Source organism: Triturus cristatus, chromosome 8 (assembly GCF_964204655.1).
Source record: "Triturus cristatus chromosome 8, aTriCri1.1, whole genome shotgun sequence".
In the NCBI taxonomy this organism is placed as follows: Eukaryota; Metazoa; Chordata; class Amphibia; order Caudata; family Salamandridae; genus Triturus; species Triturus cristatus.
Window position 1 is genome coordinate 984,538,104 of NC_140591.1, and position 24,972 is coordinate 984,563,075.

The 24,972-nt window shown below is 44.4% G+C and overlaps 1 protein-coding gene across 1 annotated transcript in view; it reads left to right on the plus strand.

Moving 5' to 3' along the window:
* FRMPD4 (FERM and PDZ domain containing 4) overlaps window positions 1–24,972 on the plus strand; it is a 1,281,777-nt gene that overhangs the window by 359,062 nt on the left and 897,743 nt on the right. Inside the window, exon 2 of the mRNA XM_085622531.1 lies at window positions 16,785–16,901. Within this exon, the coding sequence (XP_085478657.1) occupies window positions 16,864–16,901 (38 nt within the window). The 5' untranslated portion in view covers window positions 16,785–16,863. The remainder of the gene's footprint in view (window positions 1–16,784; window positions 16,902–24,972) is intronic.

A 24,972-nucleotide genomic window follows, 5' to 3' on the forward strand; every position in this document is an offset into this window, starting at 1 on the left:
TTAATGATAGTTGGGAAGATCTATCCAGTTCTGAGATTACAACCAAACAATGGACCAAAGTGAAGATACATATATAAATACATTAATTGTTATGGTCAGCTGTTAAATGTATTTCAAAGATTTGGTGACATTGACATGTGACTTATTGTTTAATGTAATAAACTATTTATGAAAAGTTATTCAAATTCAAAGCATTGGGACAATGTACAGTTTAGGAGTGTGTGAATTGAGGGCAAGTTGTGTAATTATGCAAAATATCTGAAAAAATTTGCAACGTTATGCAAAATCAAGGAAAATCGGCATCTGGAGCTCACTTTTGTGGGAAATAAACTATCACAGATATTTTGGATGCAAGGACACCTTCAGTGCTAAATAATAACACAAAAAAACAAGCACTTCTCACAGCAGCCACTTCTGATCTGGTCGTTTGCATTCATTTGAGCTCACAATAATTTTTACTGTGAATGTTTCACAATTACACAACAGGAAATAATATCTCAAATTCGGGTATTTTGCATAACAGTCATAACACAAAAGTACCAAAATTATGCCACATTACGTCCAAGTAATGGAAATCTTATTCACACAGGGGCATATTTACAAGCTGGCGATAAAAAATTATCACGCTTTTGCGGCCGAAAAGCGGCGATAATTTTATCGCCTAATTAGCAAGGCCACGCTAACGCGTGAAACCGTGCTTTAGCGTGGGGATTCCTAACGCCCAACTTTGCATCTCTAATGAGATGCAAAGTGGGCGTTCCTGACCTAACATGACAGGAGAAATGTCGCTAAGCGACATTTCTCCTATCAACAAGCCCCACGCTATGAAGCATAGCAGCAGGAAAAGTAGCGATAACCCCTGTTATCGCTACTTTCCTTACGCCTGCTTCAGGACTGACTTAGCCGTGATATCCTATGAAAGGTGGATATCATGGCTAAGTTTGTGAGTCCCTATCAGCAAGCTAACGCCACACTACGTGAGATTATCGCTGGGTTTCCAGCGATAATCTCACGTTAGGCAGTTAGCGTGAGGATTTTTATCGCTGAGGAGATAAGCGTTGCTAATAGCACGCTATCTCAGCGATGAAAATCCACGTTATCTGTCGATAATTATTCTCACGCTAAGAGCGCTGAGCGATAATTATCGCCGGGTGTTGCTGATATGCCCCACAGAGTATACTTATGACTGGATGTTGCTGCAAATTTCTTAATGCACACACATGTTGTGCTTGGGAGGTTTCTATGTTGCATACAGAGCTAACAAAAAGGTTGCCTTTAAGGAGAATTACATTTTGTGCGCTTTAATGGCCACATTCATGTATTGCTATATATTATTTTTCATGTAGTAGCAGTCCAGTATGACCTCATTTCTTTTGGCATTATAAAAGTGAAGCATTTAGATACCAGACACTTCACCCTATGCTCCTTTCCGTCATGGCAAAGTACAACTTGGTGTGAGCATGGAAAACCACTCAGTTTTTGCAAAGGGATTCTCCACCAGCCATGTTTTAACAGCAGCCACGTGTTCCCTGACACAGAAGGTGAAGAAATACTCCAACTGAAGTCCATTTTGCAGTGCTGCGCACTGCAAAGATGGTATGCGAAAACCAACCTCTATTGTTTTACCCCTTCCTTTGCATTCTGTGTGATTTCAAATACATCATGAAGTAGGGGTTGTAGGAAATTTGCATAATTTACATTTGAGTAATTTAGGGAAATTTAGCAAAAAATTCTCAAAATTACGTGAAATGGAAAACTGCCATTTAGCACTATATTTTATCATTTAGGACGGTATGAACAATTTAGCATTTTAAAAAATGGCAAAAATAGTCCTGAGAACAACAGCTGCCCATATTCTCGTTATTCACGTTGTTTCTGTGCTAACATATTGCAGCAAATGTGGTGTAAGTACACCACAAGGTGAAATTGCGTAAGTTTGAGAATTTTGCGTAAAAACAGCATAATGGAAATTTCACCTGTGCCTCGTAAGAAAGTATGACGTTACAACGCATACATTCACAGCGCGGTATTTTACATAGTGTTCGTTACAACGACTTGCACTGGAGGGCGCTGGACTTAGGAATAGTATGATTTACTATTCCAACTCCAGCCTACGTACAGTAGGGAAGGTGTTGGAATAGTAAATCATACTATTCCTTAGTTTATAGCGCCATCCAGCGCAAGTCATTGTAACAACTTGTGTTGTAACACCCGCGATGTAAACATACCGCGGTGTAATGACTGCGTTGTACAGTTCTCCGCCTCGTCATGGTACCCAAACAGCATCCCTTTTTTCTAATACCTGACTCCCTTGATATTTATCCATAATACTACCCCTTCAGCCACCTCTAGAGCCTTGCCCCAGTGTTTTTTAAGGTAGGCTTATACTAGTGCTGCATGTGCTATAGCTTTTCTGATTAAGAGAATAAATAGCTTTGATGCTCTCTGTTTTGCAACGTTTCTTTTTATGGAACAATTGCACTGCTGTTTCCCATACTGTACAGTTCGATGTGCGAGGAAACTAGGCAAGGTCACTGTGTATCCATTCTGCCCAAGAGGTGAACTTGTGTTGTGCTCAGCCATGTTCTATGTGTGAGTGAAGCATGCATTGCTGCTCGTGCTCCTATTCATGCCCTGTGTGTAATGATTTGCGCACCTGGGCTTTCCACACAACACAGAGGAAGACAGGACCATTGGGCCACCGCTGGGTTAATCCCTGAAGTATGAACCTGAAGACCATCAGGAAACTATTGACTACTTTAACTATGGCACAAAAAAGGTTGTGCGCGTTCAACAGACACATCACACAAGATTATCTTAATTTACAATGTGATAGAAATGTTTGCAGAACAGTATATCCGGGAACGCTCACACTAATGCCAAATAACAGAAAGAATCACCAGTGATCGAGTCAGGTCGTCGACCTCACAGATAAGGAAGATATCACATTGTGAATAAATGAAAAGCAGAGCTAGAAGGTAAGGACATTCAGGGCAACCTTCACCTCAAGCTAGCCCCAAACCCAAATCGAAAGTCATTTTGCAACAGTTTAAAGCCACCGAAGGACCTGACTTAGAAGTAGGCCTGGCCAGTGAATTCCACAACTTTAAGTTGGTGAGCAACCGCTCAAGTTACGAAACCTTCCATTCACGTTGAGGAAGCTGCCACTTAAGTAGAACAGCTACTCGAGTGGCAGAAAGAAGCAGCGCCCTCTTGCACTGTGCATGGGGCCATTCGCACTGATTTTCCAGTGCGGAGGCAAACACCTGGGGATAAAATTCAGCGCGAACTGTGCGTCCTAATGCACCACATCGCTTGCGAAACTATTTGTAGCATGGCGGAGGCTTTCAGTCACTTCGTGGAGTTCTGCAACGGAACTCTGCAAACTCTGCCCAGGCCTACTTAGAAGCTTCCAATCTTTCTCCATGATGCTTATCCAACATGTGACATCCACCAGGCCCTTGGAATCTCTCCTACTTGGGGAGTCAGTTTGCAAAAAGGAATTAGCCATGTGCCAATAAATTTGGAGGAAGCTGCCACCATCCAAGTATACAGGGCTCTGATCCTTCTTGTAGACAAAGGTCTTGATCACCAATGCAGTGCACAGCCGCCAGAAATCTTGCAGTACTTCTATGCATGCTCTCATCTTTTTCTCTGTAGAAGGGAAGCTTGTACTGCAACATGCTGTGTAACCTTGTAGAGCTGTTACCTGTACTGTATCAGTGCATGTGAAGAATGCTTGCTCAACTACTGCCAGTACTGTACTTTTTAAATAAATGCGTGAACCTTGCTGTGTTGCCTCTGCAATCAATCAATCACTCAATCAATCACTGCATTTGTAAAGCGCGCTACATACCCGAGAGGGTCTCTAGGCACTGGGGGGGGGGGGGGGGGTGCTACTGGTCGAAGAGCCAGGTCTTGAGGAGTCTTCTGAAGGCCAGCAGGTCCTGGGTCTGTCGTAGGATGGTGGGTAGAGTGTTCCAGGTCTTGGCGGCGTGGTAGGAGAAGGATCTGCCGCCAGCGGTGGTTTTTCGGATGCGAGGGACTGTGGCGAGGGCGAGGTTGGCTGAGCGGAGGCTTCGGGTGGGTGTGTGAAAGCTGAGTCGGTTGTTGAGGTAGGTGGGTCCGGTGTTGTCCAGTGCTTTGTGTGCGTGGATCAGGAGCTTGAAGGTGATCCTTTTGTTGACGGGGAGCCAGTGCAGGCCTCTCAGGTGGAGTGTGATGTGGCTGCGGCGGGGGAGGTCGAGGATGAGTCGGGCCGAGGCGTTCTGGATGCGTTGGAGTCGTCTCAGGAGCTTGTTTGTAGTTCCTGAGTAGAGGGCGTTCCCGTAGTCGAGTCTGTTGGTGATGAGGGCCTGGGTAACGTTTTTTCTCGTGTCGAGGGGGATCCATTTGAAGATCCTGCGGAGCATACGGAGGGTGTTGAAGCAGGACGCGGAGACGGCGTTGACTTGCCTGGTCATGGAGAGAGTGGAGTCGAGGATGACCCCCAGGTTGCGTGCGTGGTCCATGGGTTCCGGGGCTGTGCCTAGTGACGTGGGCCACCAAGAGTCGTCTCAGGCTGACGGGGTGGGTCCGAGAATGAGGACCTCTGTCTTGTCTGAGTTCAGCTTCAGTCTGCTGTCCTTCATCCAGTCGGCTACGGCCTTCATTCCTCTGTGGAGGTTAGCTTTGGCGGTGTAGGGATCTTCGGTGAGGGATATGATCATCTGGGTGTCGTCGGTGTAGGAGATGATGTTGAGGTTGTGTTGTCGTGCGACGTGGGCGAGGGGGGCCATGTAGATATTGAACAGCGTCGGGCTGAGGGAGGATCCCTGTGGGACGCCGCAGATGATCTCGGTGGTTTTTGAGCGGAAGGGTGGGAGGCGGACGCTCTGGGTTCTGCCAGAGAGGAAGGATGTGTTCCAGGCCAGGGCCTTCTCTTGGGTACCGGCGTTCTGGAGGCGTGCTGATAGGGTGCGGTGGCAGACCGTGTCAAAGGCTGCTGATAGGTCCAGGAGGATGAGGGCGGCTGTTTCTCCTTTGTCCATCAGGGTCCGGATGTCGTCAGTGGCGGCGATGAGGGCGGTCTCGGTGCTGTGGTTGCTGCGAAAACCGGATTGGGAAGGGTTCAGGATGTTGTTAACTTCGAGGTAGCAGGTCAGCTGATGGTTGACAATCTTCTCGGTCACTTTTGCCGGGAAAGGGAGAAGGGAGAGGGGCCGGAAGTTCATGAGGTCCTTGGGGTCCGCCTTGGGCTTCTTCAGAAGGGCGTTGATCTCGGCGTGCTTCTAGCTTTCTGGGAAGGTTGCTGTCTCGAAGGAACAGTTGATTGTTTTCCGGAGGAGGGCGCGATGGTTGTGCTGACTTTGTTGAAGACGTGGTGAGGGGAGGGGTCCGATGGGGATCCGGAGTGGATGGAGTTCATGGTTTTGATGGTGTCTTCGTCGCTGACGCTGGACCAGACGGTCAGGCGACTGGTGCGAGTGGTAGTTGCAGGGGTGGTGAACTCGGTGGTGGGTGCGGTGGGGTCGGAGTTGAAGTTGTCATGGATGTCGGTGATCTTGCGGTGGAAGAAGGTGGCCAGGGAGTCACACAGGTCTTGAGATGGCGGGATGTCGTTGGTGTTGGAGCTGGAGCTGGAGAGTTCTTTCACGATGCTGAAGAGCTCTTTGGTGTTGTGTGTGTTGATGTCTAGGCGGTCCTTGAAGGCGGTCTTCTTGGAGGTCCTGATGAGTTGGTGGTGTCTGCGGGTGGCGCTCTTGAGGGCTGTGTGGTTGTCTGGTGTTCGCTCGTGGAGCCATATTTTCTCCAGCTTCCGACAGGTGTGCTTGGAGATCCGGAGGTCCTCTGTGAACCAGGCAGCTTTCTTGTTGGTGCGGTTGGTTGTAGAGGTCTTGAGAGCGGCGAGGGTGTTGGCGCAGTTGTTGATCCACTGTGTGAGGTTGGTCGCGGCGGTGTCTGGGTCGGTGGGGTCGGTGGGTGGTCTCAGGGCGAGGGCGGTAGTCAGTTGGTCCTCGGTGACCTTGCCCCAGCAGCGGCGTGGTAGCTGTTGGGTGCGGTGGTGTGTGGTGGGTTTTCTGAAGGTGAAGTGGACGCATCTGTGGTCGGTCCAGTGTGGTTCGGTGGTGTGGTTGAAGGAGACGTGGGGAGTTGCGGAGAAGATGGCGTCGAGCGTGTGTCCAGCGGCGTGAGTAGGTGTCGTTACGAGCTGTTTGAGTCCGAGGTTGGCGAGGTTGTCGATCAGGGCGGTGGAGTTGGCGTCGTTGTTGTTCTCGAGGTGGAAGTTCAGGTCCCCGAGGAGGATGTAGTCCGTGGAAGCGAGGGCATGGGTGCTGATGAGGTCGGCGATGGTGTCACTGAACTGTGGGCGGGGTCCGGGAGGTCTGTAGATGAGAGTTCCTCTGAGGGTGGTGTTGGGGTCGGTGTGGATCTGGAAGTGCATGTGCTCGGCGGTGGTGAGGGCGTCATCGGTGTTCGTTGAGATTTTGATGGAGTCTTTAAGGATGATGGCGATTCCTCCTCCCACTCAGTTGGTGCGGTCTCTGCGGGAGATCTTGTAGCCCTGTGGGATGGCTATGGCGATGTCTGGTGCTGAGGTGGCGTTCAGCCAGGTCTCCATCAGGAAGGCGACGTCGGGGGCGGTGGAGTCTAGGAGGTCCCAGAGTTCTATGGCGTGCTTGCGAGCGGAGCGGGTGTTGAGGAGGATACAACGGAGGTGGTTGGGTTCTCTGGCTGGTGGTGTGGAGGGTTGGATGCTGGTGAATCTGCAGTTCCGGCAGGTAAAAGGCCCCTGGGAGCGTTTCGGGGTGGCCCGGTAGCAGGGGTGGTCTCGTCTGGTGTTGAGTGCGTGGAGGGTGCTTGCGTCGTAGTGCAGTCTGGCGTTGCGGGGGGTGCGGGGTCCAGGGGTTCTGGCGCAGGGTGCAGTCCAGGCGCGGACGGGAGCAGACAGGCTTACCTTAGGCATGCCTTCGGCACGCCAGCGGTGCGCCCGCCGCGCGCGTCCGCTGCGCGGCTGCCTCGCGGCCTCCATATGAGGGCAGAGGGAGGGAGGAGGAGGTGGGAGCGGGGCGGCCAATGGGAGTGAAGGGGGCAGGGCCGCAGAAGCTCAGTGGCGGGGGAAAACCCGGGGAAAAACCCGTGGAAAAAACGGTAGGAAAAGACGGCGGGAGAGGGACAACAGAGCACAGGGGTACAGAAAGCAAAGCACAGGGGCACAGAATGAAAAATCAAAGTGGCACAGAAGCCAAGCGCATGGGTACAGAATAAAAAAGGGAGCGAGCAGTCAGGCGGCAAAAGCGGCAACGGAGGTTCAACCCACAGGGGGCTGCGTGGCGGATGGGGGGAGCGACCTGCCTGGTGACAGGGTCAAAGGTCACTCTCTACCACCGCTTCGCGGCCTCCATATGAGGGCAGAGGGAGGGAGGAGCAGCTGGGAGGTGGGAGCGGGGCGGCCAATGGGAGTGAAGGGGGCAGGGCCGCAGGCGCTCAGCGGCGGGGGAAAACCCGGGGAAAAAATAGCGGGAAAAAACGGCGGGAGAGGGACAACAGAGCACAGGGGTACCGAAAGCAAAATACAGGGGCACAGAATGAAAAACAAAGTGGCACAAAAAGCCAAGCGCAGGGGTACAGAATAAAAAAGGGAGCGAGCAGTCAGGCGGCAAAAGCGGCAACGGAGGTTCAACCCACAGGGGGCTGCGTGGCAGATGGGGGGAGCGACCTGCCTGGTGACAGGGTAAAAGGTCACAGTACCATACCATATAATGTATGTGAGGGAAGCTTGAACTGCACTACTCATGTGCATACTGCATCTTGTCGGTGTGTCTGCAGAACGCCTATACAATTTCTGACATTGCCACATCTGTCTTGTGTATGTATGGAAGCTTGCAAAGATGCTATCCATACTGTGTCTGTCCCATTTCTTTGAAGGAAGTTTCCACTTCTACCCCTTGATGGATCAAGCCCGCCCTGCAAGTTTTTAAGGAGGTTTGGGCTACAATTGACCATGCTATTCTGCTCTGGGTGAATGAGGGAAATTCATATTGCTGCTACCATTAGGATTTCTGTAGACAGAAATGGACACCGTGAAATGCCTGATAAAATGTGTAAGGCAGAAAAGCAACACGTAAAACCTGCATTACCCTCCGTTGCTAAAACGTCCAAATGGAACGTTGATACATACAGTAAATTGGAATTTACTTTTTCATTTCTGACCAGGACACACAACATTCGTGCCAAGAATCACGTAGGCCACTCCGTCCATCAAATGCTTAGACTGTGCATACAAACAAGAACACATTTGCATTCAACGGTCATGGATGAGGCCTCATGGAGTCACTGTAGCGGCATCAATGAGAAGAAGCCTCTCTTCCTTTGGGCAGTTGAATGACGTGTATCGCGCCTTTGAGTCGTTACTAATAGCGTATATGGTTTACATTAGATGGAACCGGATATGAACATCCTTCTACACCTGTTCCACAGCTCGCACATATTTTACAGGTTAATATTTGTCTCCATTATGACGGTCGGAATGATCTTCAAAAACCCAGAATTTCAAATCTGATTTATCAAAATTTAGACACAGTCCACTTTGATGTATTTGAAATAGTAATCAAGTTGTAATACAATTCAGCACCGGTAGTGAGGGTCACTGGAACTTTGTGATTCTGCGACCACCACAGGTATTCTATATAGTTATGTATTTACCACACTTGCCACATAATTCTCTATCTGTTGAATGATGCAAACATTTTACGAGAGAAATTAGTTCTAGCTCAGATATCAAAAGTTACTAAAACAAGCACCACGCGTGGTGCAAGGAGCTGCAGACCCGATACATAGGCTAACTGGTCACCTTTCAGTTGCTGATGGCTAGACTCACGAGTTAGACTGGTACTAAAGAAGAGAAGCATTTTCCCAGACAGTGTTAATGCATGACGTCAAGCTTGTCATTGGTAACAAGGTGGTAGGAACTGTCTTATTTCAGTCAGTATCCGGCAGTGCTGCACTCCACACAGGAGTTTCCAACCACCAGCATTGTAATGTGACGGTCGGAAAGTAAACCGAGGGGCTGATTACGAAGGCTCTGACCATCAGTCGAAGCCATTCAGGGCTGCATCGTAATCTTCCCCTAAGTATCTAGGGAAAGCAGGCGTGGATAATAGTAAGCAGTATATGTTAGATCTTCTACTTACTGCCCATGCACTTTACTACCCAATCGTGGCTCGCTTACGGGAAGAAGTTGTGCCTTAAATAAGAGACATTTCTTGAATCACTATCTATTGGGCCTTGTGCTGCTAGTGTGTTTTTTGGTGCCGGGGGTTGGAGGTATTGGGCATCAGCACTTATGTTTGCGGACCTGTACTTCATTTTCCATCATACCCAGAGCAAGAAAGAGAACAGCATAAAAGGGAGAAAGAAGGTGAAAGAGAAAAAAAAGTGACAGACAGAAAAGGCAACAATGATAAAGAACACACAAGAGTCGAATAAAGATACAGGAAGTGTACACTGGTGGAAGAAAGCAGAATGGGGTGGAATCAAGACTAGGTAACCTTAGTGTTTGTCAACCCTGGCATTCCACGTGCAGCTTAACCCCTTGCCGTTATTTCTCATCTATACAACTTAAGTGCAACATTCCACAATGGAATCTGTGTGAACCAAGTATTTGAACTTTATTTTTTGTGTGTGTTTTATATCAAAAGTATTGGATGATGTTAACTGTGAATTCAAAAGTTATATATTTAATTTCCCACGTTACTTTTAGTGTTTTTTTTTGTTTATAATAATCTGAAAAGTAAGGTATAATTACAATAATATCATTATAAATCCATGCAGAAAATACCTCGTAAGAGGGGTGCACACACTACTTAAATAGACTGCTGTACTTTATTTTTGGAATTTTATGAAGCGCAAATGTGGCCCAAGGGAATTCGAGAGCTCTACATGCACACCAGATTACACATTGTTTTAGGAACGGGGAGATTGAGTGATTTGTCCAAGGATCACAAACATTGAGCAGAGGCCGGGATTCGAATCTCATTGCCCACTTTCAAGGTAGGCAGCTCGCGCCGTCATCCGCATTTCCCCACGTAAAAGAAAAAATACGTTATACTCTCGCGCACTCTCAAAGAGGTTGGGGGCATATTAATAAGCCAGGCGATAAAATTATCGCCGCTAAAACGGCGATAATGGGCTTGATAATATGCTCTATGGAATTCCAATTGAAGCCCATGTTAAATGTGAAGGACATCTAACATGGGCTTCTATTGGAATTCCATAGAGCATATTATCAAGCCCATTATCGCCGTTTTAGCGGCAGTTTTCTGCCGCTAAAGCGGAGATAATGTTATCGCCTGGCTTGTTAATATGCCCCTTAGTCTGCTGATACGTATTCTACATATGCGGTAAAAAGTGCATTAACGTTTATGCAATAACCATTTTTAAAATGACGTCTGATCCAGTGGAAATTAATAATAAAACAAGAACCGTGTTGCACAGATCACTGAAGCAGCGCAAATATGAAACGCACTAATCCTTATGAAATATGGTCTCACTTTCATTTAATGAACATTAAAATGTGATTTCGGCGGTGGTAGGACTCTACCTTTTGTGCAGTAATAATTACACATGCAACAAACTCTCTTGCTGTAAAGAAAAGGTACACGTTCAAGAACTATATAAACAATGTGCTTGCTGTGTTTGCTGCCGGTCTGTAAACCCATGTACCTCCCTGGAGCTGTGTTAAGCCCTTTCACAATAATACTGACCCTGATTCTTGGTAGAAAATCCTCCTACAAACATCAATATATCATGCTTGAAGCCTACTGAAAGAGGGCATTTTAGTGACAGCAATGCCATAGCTTTAACAAACAAGCATTTGCAATGCAATAGATCTCGCATTTGGGAGACGTTAAGCTATTGGCATTGTAAATGACAATGCCCTTAATTTATCTGTTTTGCTAATTAACACATAAATAAAAGGCACCGTCATTTGCAATGCCAATAGCTCAAACTCTTGCAAATGTGAGACCTATTCAAAGAAGCCGGGCTGCTTGGAAAGTGAACATACGCATGGTGCACTGAATGTTGCAGGAAAGCATGTTGTGCCTGCGGTACCAGAAACTCATTAAAGAAAATAGTGCTTATAGACTAAATAAGACATGCCGTGTAACATCTGAAGTAAAAGGGCCTGTCCTCATGGGAGGTTACAAATAAAGACAAGGCGGTACTAACAAGCCTATTAACAAATCAGAAGCCAGCATTTACGAAGGACAATGACACAAGCCAATGACAAATATGGGCGGTGAGTGGGCGGGTCTTCTAGTCCATACTCGAATACAGCATGCCGCAAAGCAGAGCATGCGCCGCCCAGGCGAGACCTAAAAAGCATTTCAACTAGTCCCAAGTGAAATGTCTGTTAGGTCGGCATAATCTTGCGTCATTTCACGTTACACGTTTTATACAAAATTCCCCAAATTGTTTTCTCACGCCAACTCACTTAATTATGTGCCTTTCTCAGCAAACATTGTATGTATGGGAACAAGGTGAATGACCAGAACGTGAATGGCTGCTGTTTGGGGCGCTTATGCTTGTTGTGCTATTTTTTTGTGTGAAATGCGACCTTGTTTCCAAAATGGACCTGAGGACACTGTTCGTACTAAACTTTTGCCTCAAAGGGGGTATGCATTTCGTGCAATTTTCCTAATTTAAAATAATTTTTCTAAATGTTCACGAAATTACCCAAAAGGCACATTTTGTGAATATTTGTGCACCCCTAATTTGAACCTTGCACTTGGCAAGTGCTACACATTTCTTATTATCTAGCATGTCTCTCGTTATCAGTATTCCAAAGAAACATCACTTAGTTGTTTTCTTAATACAACAGAACACAACATAGCCCCTGTTTCTGTCATGTTCAGTGCTGTTGATTCAGACATGTTTCACCTTCTACTTTCGGGAACAGTGGTTAAAAATATGCACAATTACACATTGTGCACCTAAATATAACACCTGTAACTACACTAGAGATATAGTTGCATAAAACAAACTACATTGTGAATGTTTGCCTGTCAACTTTGGAGGGTGTAAGTAAAGGGCAGAATTTAGAGTGTCTTTGCCCTTTGCAAGTTGTTTATTGCAAACATGTTTGAGTGATCATGGTAAACAGATTAAAGACATTTTGTAGAAGCACACACTTCATAATACAGCAAATAAAATTGCATATCCTTGCAACTTCTAGCAGGAAAATGATCAATCTCAACACTCAATATAAATCTTTCACTTATCTCATCTACGTCACCATGAATCATTACTGCGCCGGTAAAACAAGGAAGATAGAATATCATTAGGAGAAGTGCTTGAAATGCATTTTTCTGAGTCCCTAACTCCATGACTAGAATTCATGCTTCCTTTCATTCTAAGCAGGCCTTTGCAAGTTCTCCACTTTTATTTATTGAGTGTCATGTTGTTTCAGGATAATAGAGAGTAATGATTAACTTCTAAAAACAAAAAAACTATATATTCCAGCGCCATACACTTTATTTAGGAGCACTGAGCTACTGTCGAATGCCAGGGCTGCCACATACCAGAGCTGACCAGTGCATTCCACCTCATGCTTCTTTCTTCCGCCACCATACACCTCCTGTCGCAGGCTCTAGCTGTCCCTGCTTTCTGGCTTTGCCGCTGTTTCCTGTCATGGAAGTCTCCCTTCCTTCTCCCTTTTCTGCCTTTCTCTCTCTTACTGAAAGTCGAATGATAGAAAATAGGCACTAGTTCCCAAAAATGAGTGCCAGTGCCTATCACATGGAACCACGGGCACAAACTAAGCCCTGTCGGGCTAAAGGGTAGAAATTGTATTCTTCCAAGTGCACATTTGGGGCAATGTGTATCAAGTTAAATTGCGATCGCAAACGCTGAAATTGGCAATTTGGCAGTGTACAATGTATCACACAAAAACCCGCTCGCAAAATAAGGAATCGCAAAATGTGCGATCCCCTATTTTGCAAATGCATTTAAGAAATCGCAAATTGCGATTCCTTAAATGCAATGTAAGAAGCACAAAAAAAGTGTGATTTGGCGTTAAGGTATCGCAAATTACCACCAACTTCAAGTTGGTAGTAATTTGCGGTTTTCTTTAAAATAGCACCTTTTTGATTTTTTTAAAGGTGCCATATGTCGCACATACATGCCCTTAGGCCAAGTATGTGCGCAAAATGTGCATACATGCATATTTCAGGGGTGTAATAGGGTGTCCTTTTGGCACCCTTGCAACCTTGAAATTGCATTCTCAATTTGCGATTCTCTAATTTGTAATCGCAAATTGAGAATGTCTTCCCATTCATTCCTATGGGCCTCCTAGCCAATAGAAATGAATGGGGAGGTATTCCTTATTTGCAAATCTCAATTTGCGATTCGCAAATAAGGAATATGTAGGATTCGCAAAATTTTTGCAAATCCTACATACAATTGCATTTTGCGATTCTCTAATTGCGATTTGCAAAAAAACGCAATTAGAGAATCACAAAACTCGTTTTTGATACATATGGCCCCTTGGTCTCCAGTTTACTAGTTTATTTTGTGTGCTTATAGCAGCAAAGCTGGTATGTATCATTAAATCCTAGTTGCCTACTGGCTATTATCCTTTCCAAACTGCCCACTGGAGAAGGACTTGGACGAGTCCAACGATATCAGTTCCATTTACCATTCAGTGAACGATGGAGAGGTGGCAACTCGTGGAATCCACAACAAAATGGTCCTAACGGATACCTAAGTATAGGGCCGCAACACAGAGAGCGGTCCGAGAGAGAGAAAATCTAGAAGTAACATGAGGTCAACGTGCACACGGATGTCAGCGTGCCAGAGGAGCTAACGTCAGCATTCCAAGCACTGACATATTTTTACAAAATGACGACAGACAGGCTCAATACAATATGACTGTTGTATACTGTCATTTTCCCGTTTCCTTTTTTACTTAGGCACGAGCACCTTCCTTGAGCGCTTGTGTTACACATGATGGAGCAACCATTGTATGTAAATAATGTGTATATATATCGTTGAATTTAAACACAATTTGAATTAGATCTATTTAGATGTGGTTCTTTGAGTTTTGGATATATGCATATATAATGTTGAAGTTCAACACAATTTGAATTAGCTTCATTTAGTTGTGGTTCTTTGTGTGCTGTAAAGTTTGTGTACTCTTCCCCAGGAATAATATATGCCCCTTTCCTTTTGGATTGGTGGTTCATGATTACTTTTGTGGAATCAGGATGGCTAATTAAATTGCTGATCCGTAGGTATCCGCTAAGACCATTTGTTGTATGTACTGCACTGAACCCAGGTCCTTTGGCTGATTAGGTTGCTTAGTTGCTGTGTAATGAATTTGTGGAGCCCAGCAGGCGGGCAGTAGCATACTTTAAAAAATAGGGCTACAGTAGCTAACTACCTACACACACATGACGAAGCGGCCACAACAGATACATGACACAGTTTAGACCCGGAAAACACATGCACCGTGTATAGCATCAGCTAGTGTGTCTGACTCAGATATAAAGATCAAGTACAGCCGTGCTGAACACTTAGAAGAGTGTTCTAGGGCATCAGGAGTAGTAGTTCCAGGACTACATTCTGCTGCTTATGTACAGTAGAGCTGTGCTGCACTACCATTTGGGTAAAATGAGCACTGCAACTTCAGAGATAAATGTGCAAGCACTGGTTCTGTCTCTTTTTCTGCAATTATTGGTGTAAAAGTAGCACCAGCTTTTTGCAAACCTTTTCTATTAATGCAAACATACCGGTAAATGCATTGAAAACCACTTTCCACATATTTCACCTGATTGTTTACAGCATCACATATATTCTAAATGATCCCCAAAGTAGTGCGTCCACCATGAATGACAGAAGGCATCAACTATTAGTGCATGTGTATACTATTGTTTGTTATAATGGCCTATGGAGGTAAGGTAAACTTTACTTTTTAGCTCTGTCAAGCTGTCTGGATGACATATTTTTAGCAATTCTTTAAAATGTGCACAAAGTGGGATTTGGCTTGGCTACACCTTGAGGGATATTACTCTCTCATCTAATGCTATTAGCTGACAATGTATCATTCGGCCTTTTAGGAAGTGTTTCCATTAGAAGGAACAATGGATTTTTCTAAATATGAAACATAAACTCAACTATGCTGTTTCTCACATTCAGTTCTTTTTCACCTGTATGCACTCTATATAAAAAGCATTTCTTTTTACTTTTTTCCCCAGTATTGGCAAACCAGTAGGACAGGCTTTAATGTGCATACAATGCATGCAAATAGCATTTGTGAAAGGCTTTGTTTACATTGGTTAGTACATTAAAGCCAGAACTGTTGGCTTTGCCAGTGCTCGTTGCACACTTTGTGATTCTTGGACCTCTTCTAATGCTTGCTGTTTGTTCTTCACTAACACAATAACAGAGTACCTAATGGTACACTGATTTTAGGGTTCATTATTTATTTTTGTGAGTGGCTACGAAATGTGCCTACAATGCTTTGTGTCTTTATAAGCACCATCAAGCCACATGTGCAGTGTCGTTAATTCAATCCAACAAGTACCAAAATATTCACTGGAAATTATTCCCATTAATTACAGCTGTTATATTGTTATTGAATATCCACTTCATAGTCTGAGAGAGAATGGTATATTTGATATTGTTATTGCTGAGCAAAATTATCAATGCAGACTTGATAGCTCACGTTCCTGTAGCCACATTACCCAGCCTCTGGAAGGACAGGATACTTGTAGGCAACCATCAGGAAGTGGGCCCTTAATTTCTCCTAGAAGCTACAGATATATCCTCAGTTCCATGTCAGGAAGTGGCAAAATATCTCCTTGTACTTAGCTTAAGGCATGGAAACTCTTGTCCCAGTCATGACAATACTTCCCACTGTTTCATAATGATCCTTGCCTGTCTATGACAGGCAATAGCCGGCTATGTGAACCAAGCAAAAGCAACTCTCTGAAATGTAATTTTACAACAACCCAGTAACTTTAGGAAGAAAGTACTAGAGTTTCTCATGCATACCTACCTCTCTGCCTGCTAAAATTTATGTCTGCAATACACATACCTGTTGTTTGCAACAACACTCTGTTCCCTGAGTGTGCGTTTGAATGCGAGTGCCTTTTACAAAAATAATAATAATAATATTGAAGTAGTGCTGGGTACAAACTTGTTATTGTGGGCAAACCGCCATCACTGCTGGATACCAAGAGAGCCAAACTTCACACTTTGTGTCTCTTTCTTCCACCACTACAATTCATCGCTCTTGCTCCACCCTTGTAGGTCCTATTTCTTCCCCTCTTTCTGCCTTTATCACTGTTATTCTATCTTTTTCTTGTTTTTTTCATTCTCCCTTTTGTGCCATGTCTTGCTTATGCTGAACCAACGGATGAATAAGTTCTGGTCCACAAACATGAGTGGTGGTGTCCATCACCTGTATTGACTGGCACAAACGAATCACTAGCGTGGAGAGTGTGATACTGCACGGAGTAAGATTACTTTATTGTACTATATTAGGTTACATCGCTCTCGCTAGTGGCTTTGGGACACATGATGACCTAGTAGTGTCGTGAAGTCAATAAGTGTAAAGTTGCGGGCAGCTTGTCTACTAAGCTATGGTCAAGTAACTAAGGAAATGTTGTAGATTAAAGGACAGTTTTTAGGACACAACTGAGAGACTGCTTCTTCCCTCAAGATGCAGTGCTGATCATTTAACATGCACCTGTTATATTCTGTCATGCTTTCAGCTGAGTATATGTTTTGTTCATTTACAGCCACAAGACCAAGTCTTCAGGTTGGCCTCCCCCTTCGGGAACCTGGGGTTCGAACCAGGGGCAACCTTATGGATGGGAGATGGCGGGAAACAGAGATGGGAGAGACTACTACATCAGGTAAATGTGAACCTCTACAACAAAGTTGATGTGAATAAAGGGGTGTATAATTTCATGACTCATTGTCGCTGATCTGGTTCTTTGTAAGGTCCACACTATTTACTTTTAGGTATTTCTTAAAATCATACTGATTAAATCACATAATATATTTATAGAGGATGTATGTAAAAATATCTGAAATAATATTATTGACCTGCACTTACATGAACTCCAGAATATTAACTAAGAGCATATGGTCAAGGTGAACATGCATAGGGACATGCAGATTTAATATTTGGGTTAAGGCAGGTTTCACTTAAATCGAGAGCACATGAGCTTGGTTTCCATGGATGATAACCCCTCACCCAGCAGGGAGGCTCGCAGGCCTCGGCCCCCAGTCCTTGTCACAGGCAGAAGTCTTGCAGAGCTGCCCCTTCTCACACATCCCATCTGGCGAGTTGGCAATTGAAAAATGTTTGGGGTTTCAACCTCCCCTTCTTTTAGTCCGTAGTTATTTAGGGTCTCGGTCTTTGAAGTTTTATGTTGGGTTTCTCCTTCTTTTGAAGTGCACTCTACTTCCTCTCTTAATCTTGAAAGGCTGTCTGTCACATGAGAGACACCAACGCTGATAGTCCCACAACACATGGGCTTGACTAGAGTTTACACCTGTATGCTAGCCACAGTGGTATGTGCATCAAAAAGTTAATCCTGGGCTCCCATCCCAACTTTATGATTCCCGTATCTGTCCCATCTCCTTTCTAAGATTTGTCCAGTCCCTTTCCTTGTGATCTCTCACTGAATCAAAGAACACCCTTTGAAGTGTACAGGGGGAATCTCTCTCTCCCTTCTCTATTGTGTGTCCCACCCAGCTCACAGGAATGCAGCAATACACAAACCTGTCTCGGTATTTTTCTATCTCCTCCTGTCTTCACCAGGTAGGCCTGGGCTTTCCAAAATGTAACCCATTGTTCTCCATGTAATGTACTTTTACAGGCACACTTGCACTCAGTGGATGCACACACAACACACACTAACCAGGACTGTTATCTCCATTTATTGTACCACCCTAGGCACACATACGTTCAGCACACACATTCATTCTGTGTCCACTGCTCTTTACTGTAGCCTTTCTGTATTGGGCCATGGTGTGCCACTTGCAAGTGCACACACTGCTAGAACACACATTCACCATACCATGTGCGTCCTGCCCATCACTTCCCCCTCATGTATTGTATTTCTCGCTGGTACACATACACTCAGTACATGCTTTCACCACGCACGCACTGCACAGTACTACATCTCTCATGTAATATACTCCTTGCAGGTATATGTAACCCAATACATGCACTCACCGTGCGCTGTACAGCACTGCACTATTCTCGAACCATACCCTTCCTATGCACACATGCATTCAGTGCAAAGTCACAACTCCTGCGGTGCGCAGCACTTTACATCTAACTGAAGTAGGCAAAGGGTAAGTTACACACACAGCAGTGGAACTTTAATAAAGGTGAGTGAGCTGGGAGGTCTCACTCCAGTGACACAGGTAAAAAATTGACCTATACACTCCATACGGTATGCTGCTGCTCCCGGTCCAACAAGACTGCAATCTGTGAGTCAGGTCTTTTTCATGACATTTCATGATCCGTGTTTCCCCATGACAACAACATCAGCATTAGAGATCCGGACAAGAGTACAGTCGGGCATGCAAGACAGGGGTACACGTCCATTACCATGCAGAGAACTTTTCTGTCCCAACAATCACTCCATACAAAACATTGCTCTGTATGTAATATTGTTGGACCTGGTCCTTTTTGCAGGGTTACAGTTTTAGATTAAGTGGGCAGGTATACACAATGAAATATGATAGGGTGTACATTACCTTTGCCTTCATGTGAATTATAATTGTTGACTTGTTCATAAAACTCAATGATTTGCAGACACATGGTGTGAAATAAATAGTTATGCAGAATAAAATACCTGCTATTGTGATATTGGGAAACAGGACAAGGATCTCTTTACCATCTCTGGTGCTAGTTTCTCAGTCAGGTTTTCTCTGTATCCTAACACTATTGCATATCTAAGTGTACATTAGTAGAAAAGAAATGAGAGACACCTGTCCATCTATATTTCATTTGAAAAGATGACAGTTTCCTTTGGGGCCGCAGGAAATTTACCAGTTGTGACCCCAATTATGTGAGGCTAACATGACACTTTTTTACTGTTTATTAAGAGTGGTAAGGCAGCGTACGGATACTCAACTTTACATGGGCGACAATTACTGGGTATGAACACCTCTTCATGTGTTTTTCCAGGCCAGTGCTTTTTATTTGAAAAGTACACCCCTGATTCGCGCAAAAACATGTTTTCATTAAGTGTGGCTTACCCTTAAATTACTCCTATATTACTTCTGAATTTTCAGCAGTAAGTTACATCTACTCAATGAAGAAAACTTTGCAGATCATACCCTAAATGTCTACTCTACCTTTGTGTGCTCACTGGGCCATTATTGAACTAACTTACCTGTGACTGACAAATCAATGCCATAAATCGCTTGGCAACTTCTCTGAAGCTATTGGCAAAAAAAACAAAAAACGATGTATCTGATTGTCCAACGAAAAGTAGCTTATGAGAAAGGTTCCTTTGTGTGCCACCGTTTAGCAGGTGCTTCAGTTTTAATAGATTTCTACTTAGCTAGTCTCATGATTCACTGCCAATCTTAGCTTGAAACCCTTGCCAATAACTTCAAATCCAGCAGAAGGCGAGAAGAAAATTGATTTGCCGTTAGTAGTCAAGCCCCCAACTGGGTGTAATGTGCGGTAGATTAGCCCACAATATATTTTTGCAAGTAGCAATTTGTTTCTTTGTGCTTTAACATGATATTCCAGCTAATCTCGCATCAAATAGACCAGAAACCATGCCAGTCAAGTTAAGCACCTTGATTAGGTAAACACCGGTTGTAACTGGTTCCTGTTTGCAATAGGCACGGCTACAAAAGACCCTATAATTTTAATACGCCAGCCCGCCATCTTGCTAGATGTCCAATTCTGCCTTCTTTGCAACGAGGATTGATTCTAACCTGCGTCACAGTGCCTAGGAGTGCATTGTTTCGCAAAATGGAGGCAGGAAAAAGCTGCCACGCGACTCCGATTCCTGCTGACCACGTTTGATGTCGCAGAGAGCCGCTCCAATTACTGCATCGGCGGCTGTTTACTGCGTGCAACGTGATAGCGATCATTCCCGTTTAAAATTAAGAGCTTATTTGGCAAGTTAGCATGAGATTGATAAAACAGCGCAGCATTATCCTTTTTAACTCCATTTAGATACGAACGCACATGCCTGCCTTAAATGCATTTCTGAGAGCATTTTATGCTTAACAAAAATGAGAAAAGAGAGGTAGCATGTGCTTATCTTCTTTGAAAAATCATTGCGCCTCACATGATGAGCACGGAAATATCACTGAGGCCGGTTTTCAGATGTTTGTGCTATGGAATATGAAAGGCAAATTATATTTCAGCAGGATATATATGTGTGCCATGGTGCAAGGGTGCCGGCGTTGTCGGGGTGATTGTTTTTGTGCAGGAAGGGGACCATGAGGGGTGTTTTCCTTCTGCAGCACACATAGAAAGAGGGAAAAACAAGGAGAAATAAGGATATTTCTCCTCTTTGTGCCTCCCTAATGCCACCCCTGGGGTGGCATAAGAATCTGACACATTCCCAGGTTTACAATTCCTCCTAAATCTGGGAATGCTTCAGATTCGATGGGTGTTGAGTGGGGACATGCACAGAAACACCCATGGAATGCTCCTTTCACGCAGTATTCTGCGTGAAAGGGGTACATATTTACAAGGCCATGAAAAGCCACACAAAGTGGCTTTGCGTAGCCTTGTAAATATGCTGCGGCACATTGCGCCACAGGATTGTCAAAAAAGTGACGCTACAACAGCACAAAAGTGCCACTAGGGGACTTGTAAATGAGGCCCCTTGTACATATTCATTAAATCCTTTTATTGATTTGGAACAGTAATTTCATATTGCTAAATGGGTTTAGAAATGATTGCCAAATCTGGAAGGAGAGGGGCTTGGGGCGTCCCTTACAAATTTCATATTTGAACCCTATATATCAATAGTTTGTGAGCATAATTGCAGTGGAAAGCTAGTGATTAATTACCAATTCCTAGGTTGGGTTGTTAACTGATTCACAAAGGGGATGGGATTTCGTTTGGACCACTCCTCCTTTGGATATTGGGGTGCCAGCTTCATAGGAAGTTGGCATTGGTCCAGGACATTTTCAAAATAAACAGTTTTTTTTAAAGAAGCTCAGTTTCCTTTAATAAGCTAAGGGCCACATGTACGACCATTAGAAATTGTGAGTCGCAAATTGCGACAAATTGCAAGTCGAAAATTGCCAGTCGCAATTTCCAATGTACAACAGTGTCTGAAACACTGTTTGCGATTCCCAATGGGGTCGTAAATTGTATGCCTCATGAACATTAATGAGGCTGTCGCAATTTGCAACCTCATTGGAAATGGCGGGCACTCCCAGGGATGGTGGCGTGCTGGGGTCAACAGACCTCCATGACTGGGACTGCTTTCAAATAAAGCAGTTTTTTTTAATGCAGCCCATTTTCCTTAAAGAAAAACGGGATGCATTTAAAAATAAAAAAATGTTTGTGCATGCATTCCCAAAGGGAAGGAGTCGCCTGGGGACCCCTTCCCGTTTGCGAGTGCTTTACCACCCTTTTGAGAAGGGTGGTAAACTGCGAGTGTTTTGCGACCGCAATTGCGGTCGCAAAACATTCTAACATAGCTGTTGGGGTCGCTATTAGGAAGAGAACGCCCCTTTCTAATAGCGAGTCGCTAAACACTATTTAGCGAGTGGGAAATTATTTGTAACTCACAAAATAGGGTTAGTACATGGCCCAAGGGATTTTTGCATGTGCAAATGGGTCTAAAATCCATTTGTGCATGCAAAAGTCCGTCGTACATCTGACCCTTAGTCTTTTTAAAAGAAATAGTTTTACATTTTGAAAACGATTCAAAGGGATGGGGCTCTGCTGTCCTTTGCAGGCAAACAGTCCTGTGAATGCACCTAATTTGAGCGAGTCTCAATTAGCAACCTGCCTAATGATTATTATTTAGTCCAGTTGTTCTGCATCACCCTCCAGGTCTTTATTTTGTGAACCAACCTATTATTATTATTTTTTTTAAACTTTATTTATCATTGATTATCAAACAACCAAAAATGCGTTTTGTTTGTCGCATTTGCCCATGGTACATTATAACAAATATAACAATGGAGCATGTACATCTCTCCTCTTAATACATACTGGTGACTCATCAGGTTATAAACACATCATGTCATGTAACATAATACATGCTATTCAATTCTTAACAGCTCGATCTGTGTAGAAGTGATTCCTTCAATTTTATCAAAGCAGCAGATCCGCACCCTTTATCTATTAATGTCCTCGTCTTAGAGTACTTGGAGATGTGCGATAGGTACCAACCTATTTGTTCATGGTTCAGTTTGCAAAATAGTGGTTGTTAGAAATTGGTTTGTAGGTTGACTGGGGTATGAGCCCTAGTCAAGCAGCAACCACAATCTTAGTCAGGGTAAGAAGCAAGCAAACCCTAAATTATCCTGTTCTCACCCTATGGTAGCTTGGTTCAGAGCAGTCAGGATAAACTTTAGAGGCAATGTGTAAAGTAACACTTCAAACAGTAAAACAGTGAAAACAACACATGGAAAGATTCCACACCAGTTTGGAAAAATAGAGCTTAATTTAATAAATAAAAAAAGACCAAAACGACAAAAATCCAATAAGCAGAACTTGAGATATGAATTTTTAAACAATATACTGCAAAAAATAGTGCTTGGAAGCAATAAGTGCTTATTTGGGATTTTTGTTCGCACCAGACCAGTACAAAGTAAAAAAGGTCAAGCCGACTTGCGGTGGAGGGCAGACTGGATACAAGGACCAATTAGGCCCTCTGAACAAAAGTACCTCGATCTTGGCTGAGTCGAAGAAGATGCGAGGAGTAGGCGAAGCATCTTGGCGACTATGCACTGGTCCTGGTCCACGCAGCAGCGGTGATATGTTATCTCTGATGAGCATAGGGACTGCGATGCAGAGTTCTCGTCGAGACTATTGTCAACAGAGTTGAAACACCTCCGGTCGAGTGTCTCGCAGTGTTGGTTCCAAAGGCGATGCGTCAAGTCGATGCACACAGCAGAGGCGATGCACCGGCTCTGGTAATGCAACAGTGGTGCTGCGCCTCTTCCGATCCAGGCAACAGCGCCGATGCACAGTTCCAGAGAGGATGTATGGGTTCAGTTGAAGCAAGCACCTTAGGGCTTCCTTCCGAGGGTCCAGGACTGGGGTGGCACCACTTGCAAGAGCAGACTTACAGATAGCAAAGTCCAGGTGCAGCAACAGAAGAGTTGGAAATCTTTTATGTCTCGAGACTTCAGATCAGGAGGCAAGCCAGCCAGCAAGCCCTTGGAGTCACTCTGGGTTCAAGTGATGCAGGTCCAGTCCTACTCACCCAGGCAGGCAAACAGTAGGTAGCAGGGAATCACAGCAAGGCAGGAGTCCAGCAAATCAGCAGAGTGGCACATAATTTGTAAATAAGTGCCAGTGAGCCCTATTCACATATTTTTGTGTGCTTTTAAGTATATCTTTAGTGCACGCTAGACCTTGATAACCTCTCCAAATACCACCCATCACTCACCTACCATTCATCAGCAGGATCATTGAAAATGTAGCCTATATCCAACTTCAAGACAACATCAATGCTAACCATCAAGCTACTGCATGGGGGTCTTACATATCATAGACTATTCCTTTTTGACCACAAATGATGATGACCCCTGCCTCCTAATATTGCTGGACATCTCAGCTGCCTTCAACACAGTCAAACATCCCTACCTAATGCGCACCCTGGAGTCTAAATGAAATTCACTGGCAAGGTCTCCTCCTTCCTTTCCAACCGACATCAGTTGTTCACATGGGCACTTCCAGGCCACAAAAGATCCCCGTCACTTGAGGAGTGCCTAAGGTCCACTTACATCAACCCGTTCTGATGGAACTCCATTGCTTCCCTTGCCAACCAGCACCATCTTCAAAACTAGCTGCATCTTTTACAAAGACATCATGAACAGCACCCCTGCTTACCTTACAGACAAGCTCATCATCTCTGGAGGTTCTCAGCACACCCACGGACTGCAGACTAATATCTATAAAAAACGAAAACCAAGACTATACACCCAGAGAATACAACAGCATCCCCATATCCACAAGGACCACCCAAATGCTGCTCCAATTTGGGAAAGAGCTCAAGACTCACTTCCTTGAAGAACATCATATCACAATACTTTAGCAGGCCACAACCCAGCTTACTCTCCCGTTACTCGTTGACTTTATGCTTGTCTTTGATCATGCACAGCACTCCGCTGCCTTTTGGCTAAGTTAAAGTTTCAGAAATACCATATCTACACATACATGCATTGATTTCAAAATCCTGATTGATTTCAAATCTTATTATGATTTTCTGAAGATTTTTACTGGTGAGGATGGATCTTAGTATGGTGGAAAACCTACCAGTACTGTAGATACACCACACTACTATGTTTCAGCTAAGGAGCGAGAAAGGGTTTTATTGACAAAAAAAAAGATTCCATGGAAATTGTATGGTGAAGTCAACACTGGAATATTTGGGACTATTCACAACCATTTTGTATTGTGTTTGCCAAATCAAAAGCTGACTAGCTACTGCAAAATGTACAGGATGAAACAGAATTTTCATAGGAGTCTAGGGGTTGGGGCTCCCCGCTGGGTAAATACTCTTCCTACAGAGAAACAATATAAAAGATTGCACAAATGTGGGGCACTTAAACAAGGGGAATGCCAACCTCAGTTTAATTTGCAGGGTTTAATACCTCAGTTTAATTTGCAGTGTTTAATATTTAAAAAAAGGATAAATAGATGGAATCAAAGTTTTTTTATCATTACCCTGCCCCGTTGCTGCTGAATGTGGGGGATGCTGAAAACCAAGGCTGCCTAATCTATCTTGGTCTCACCTCATGCCC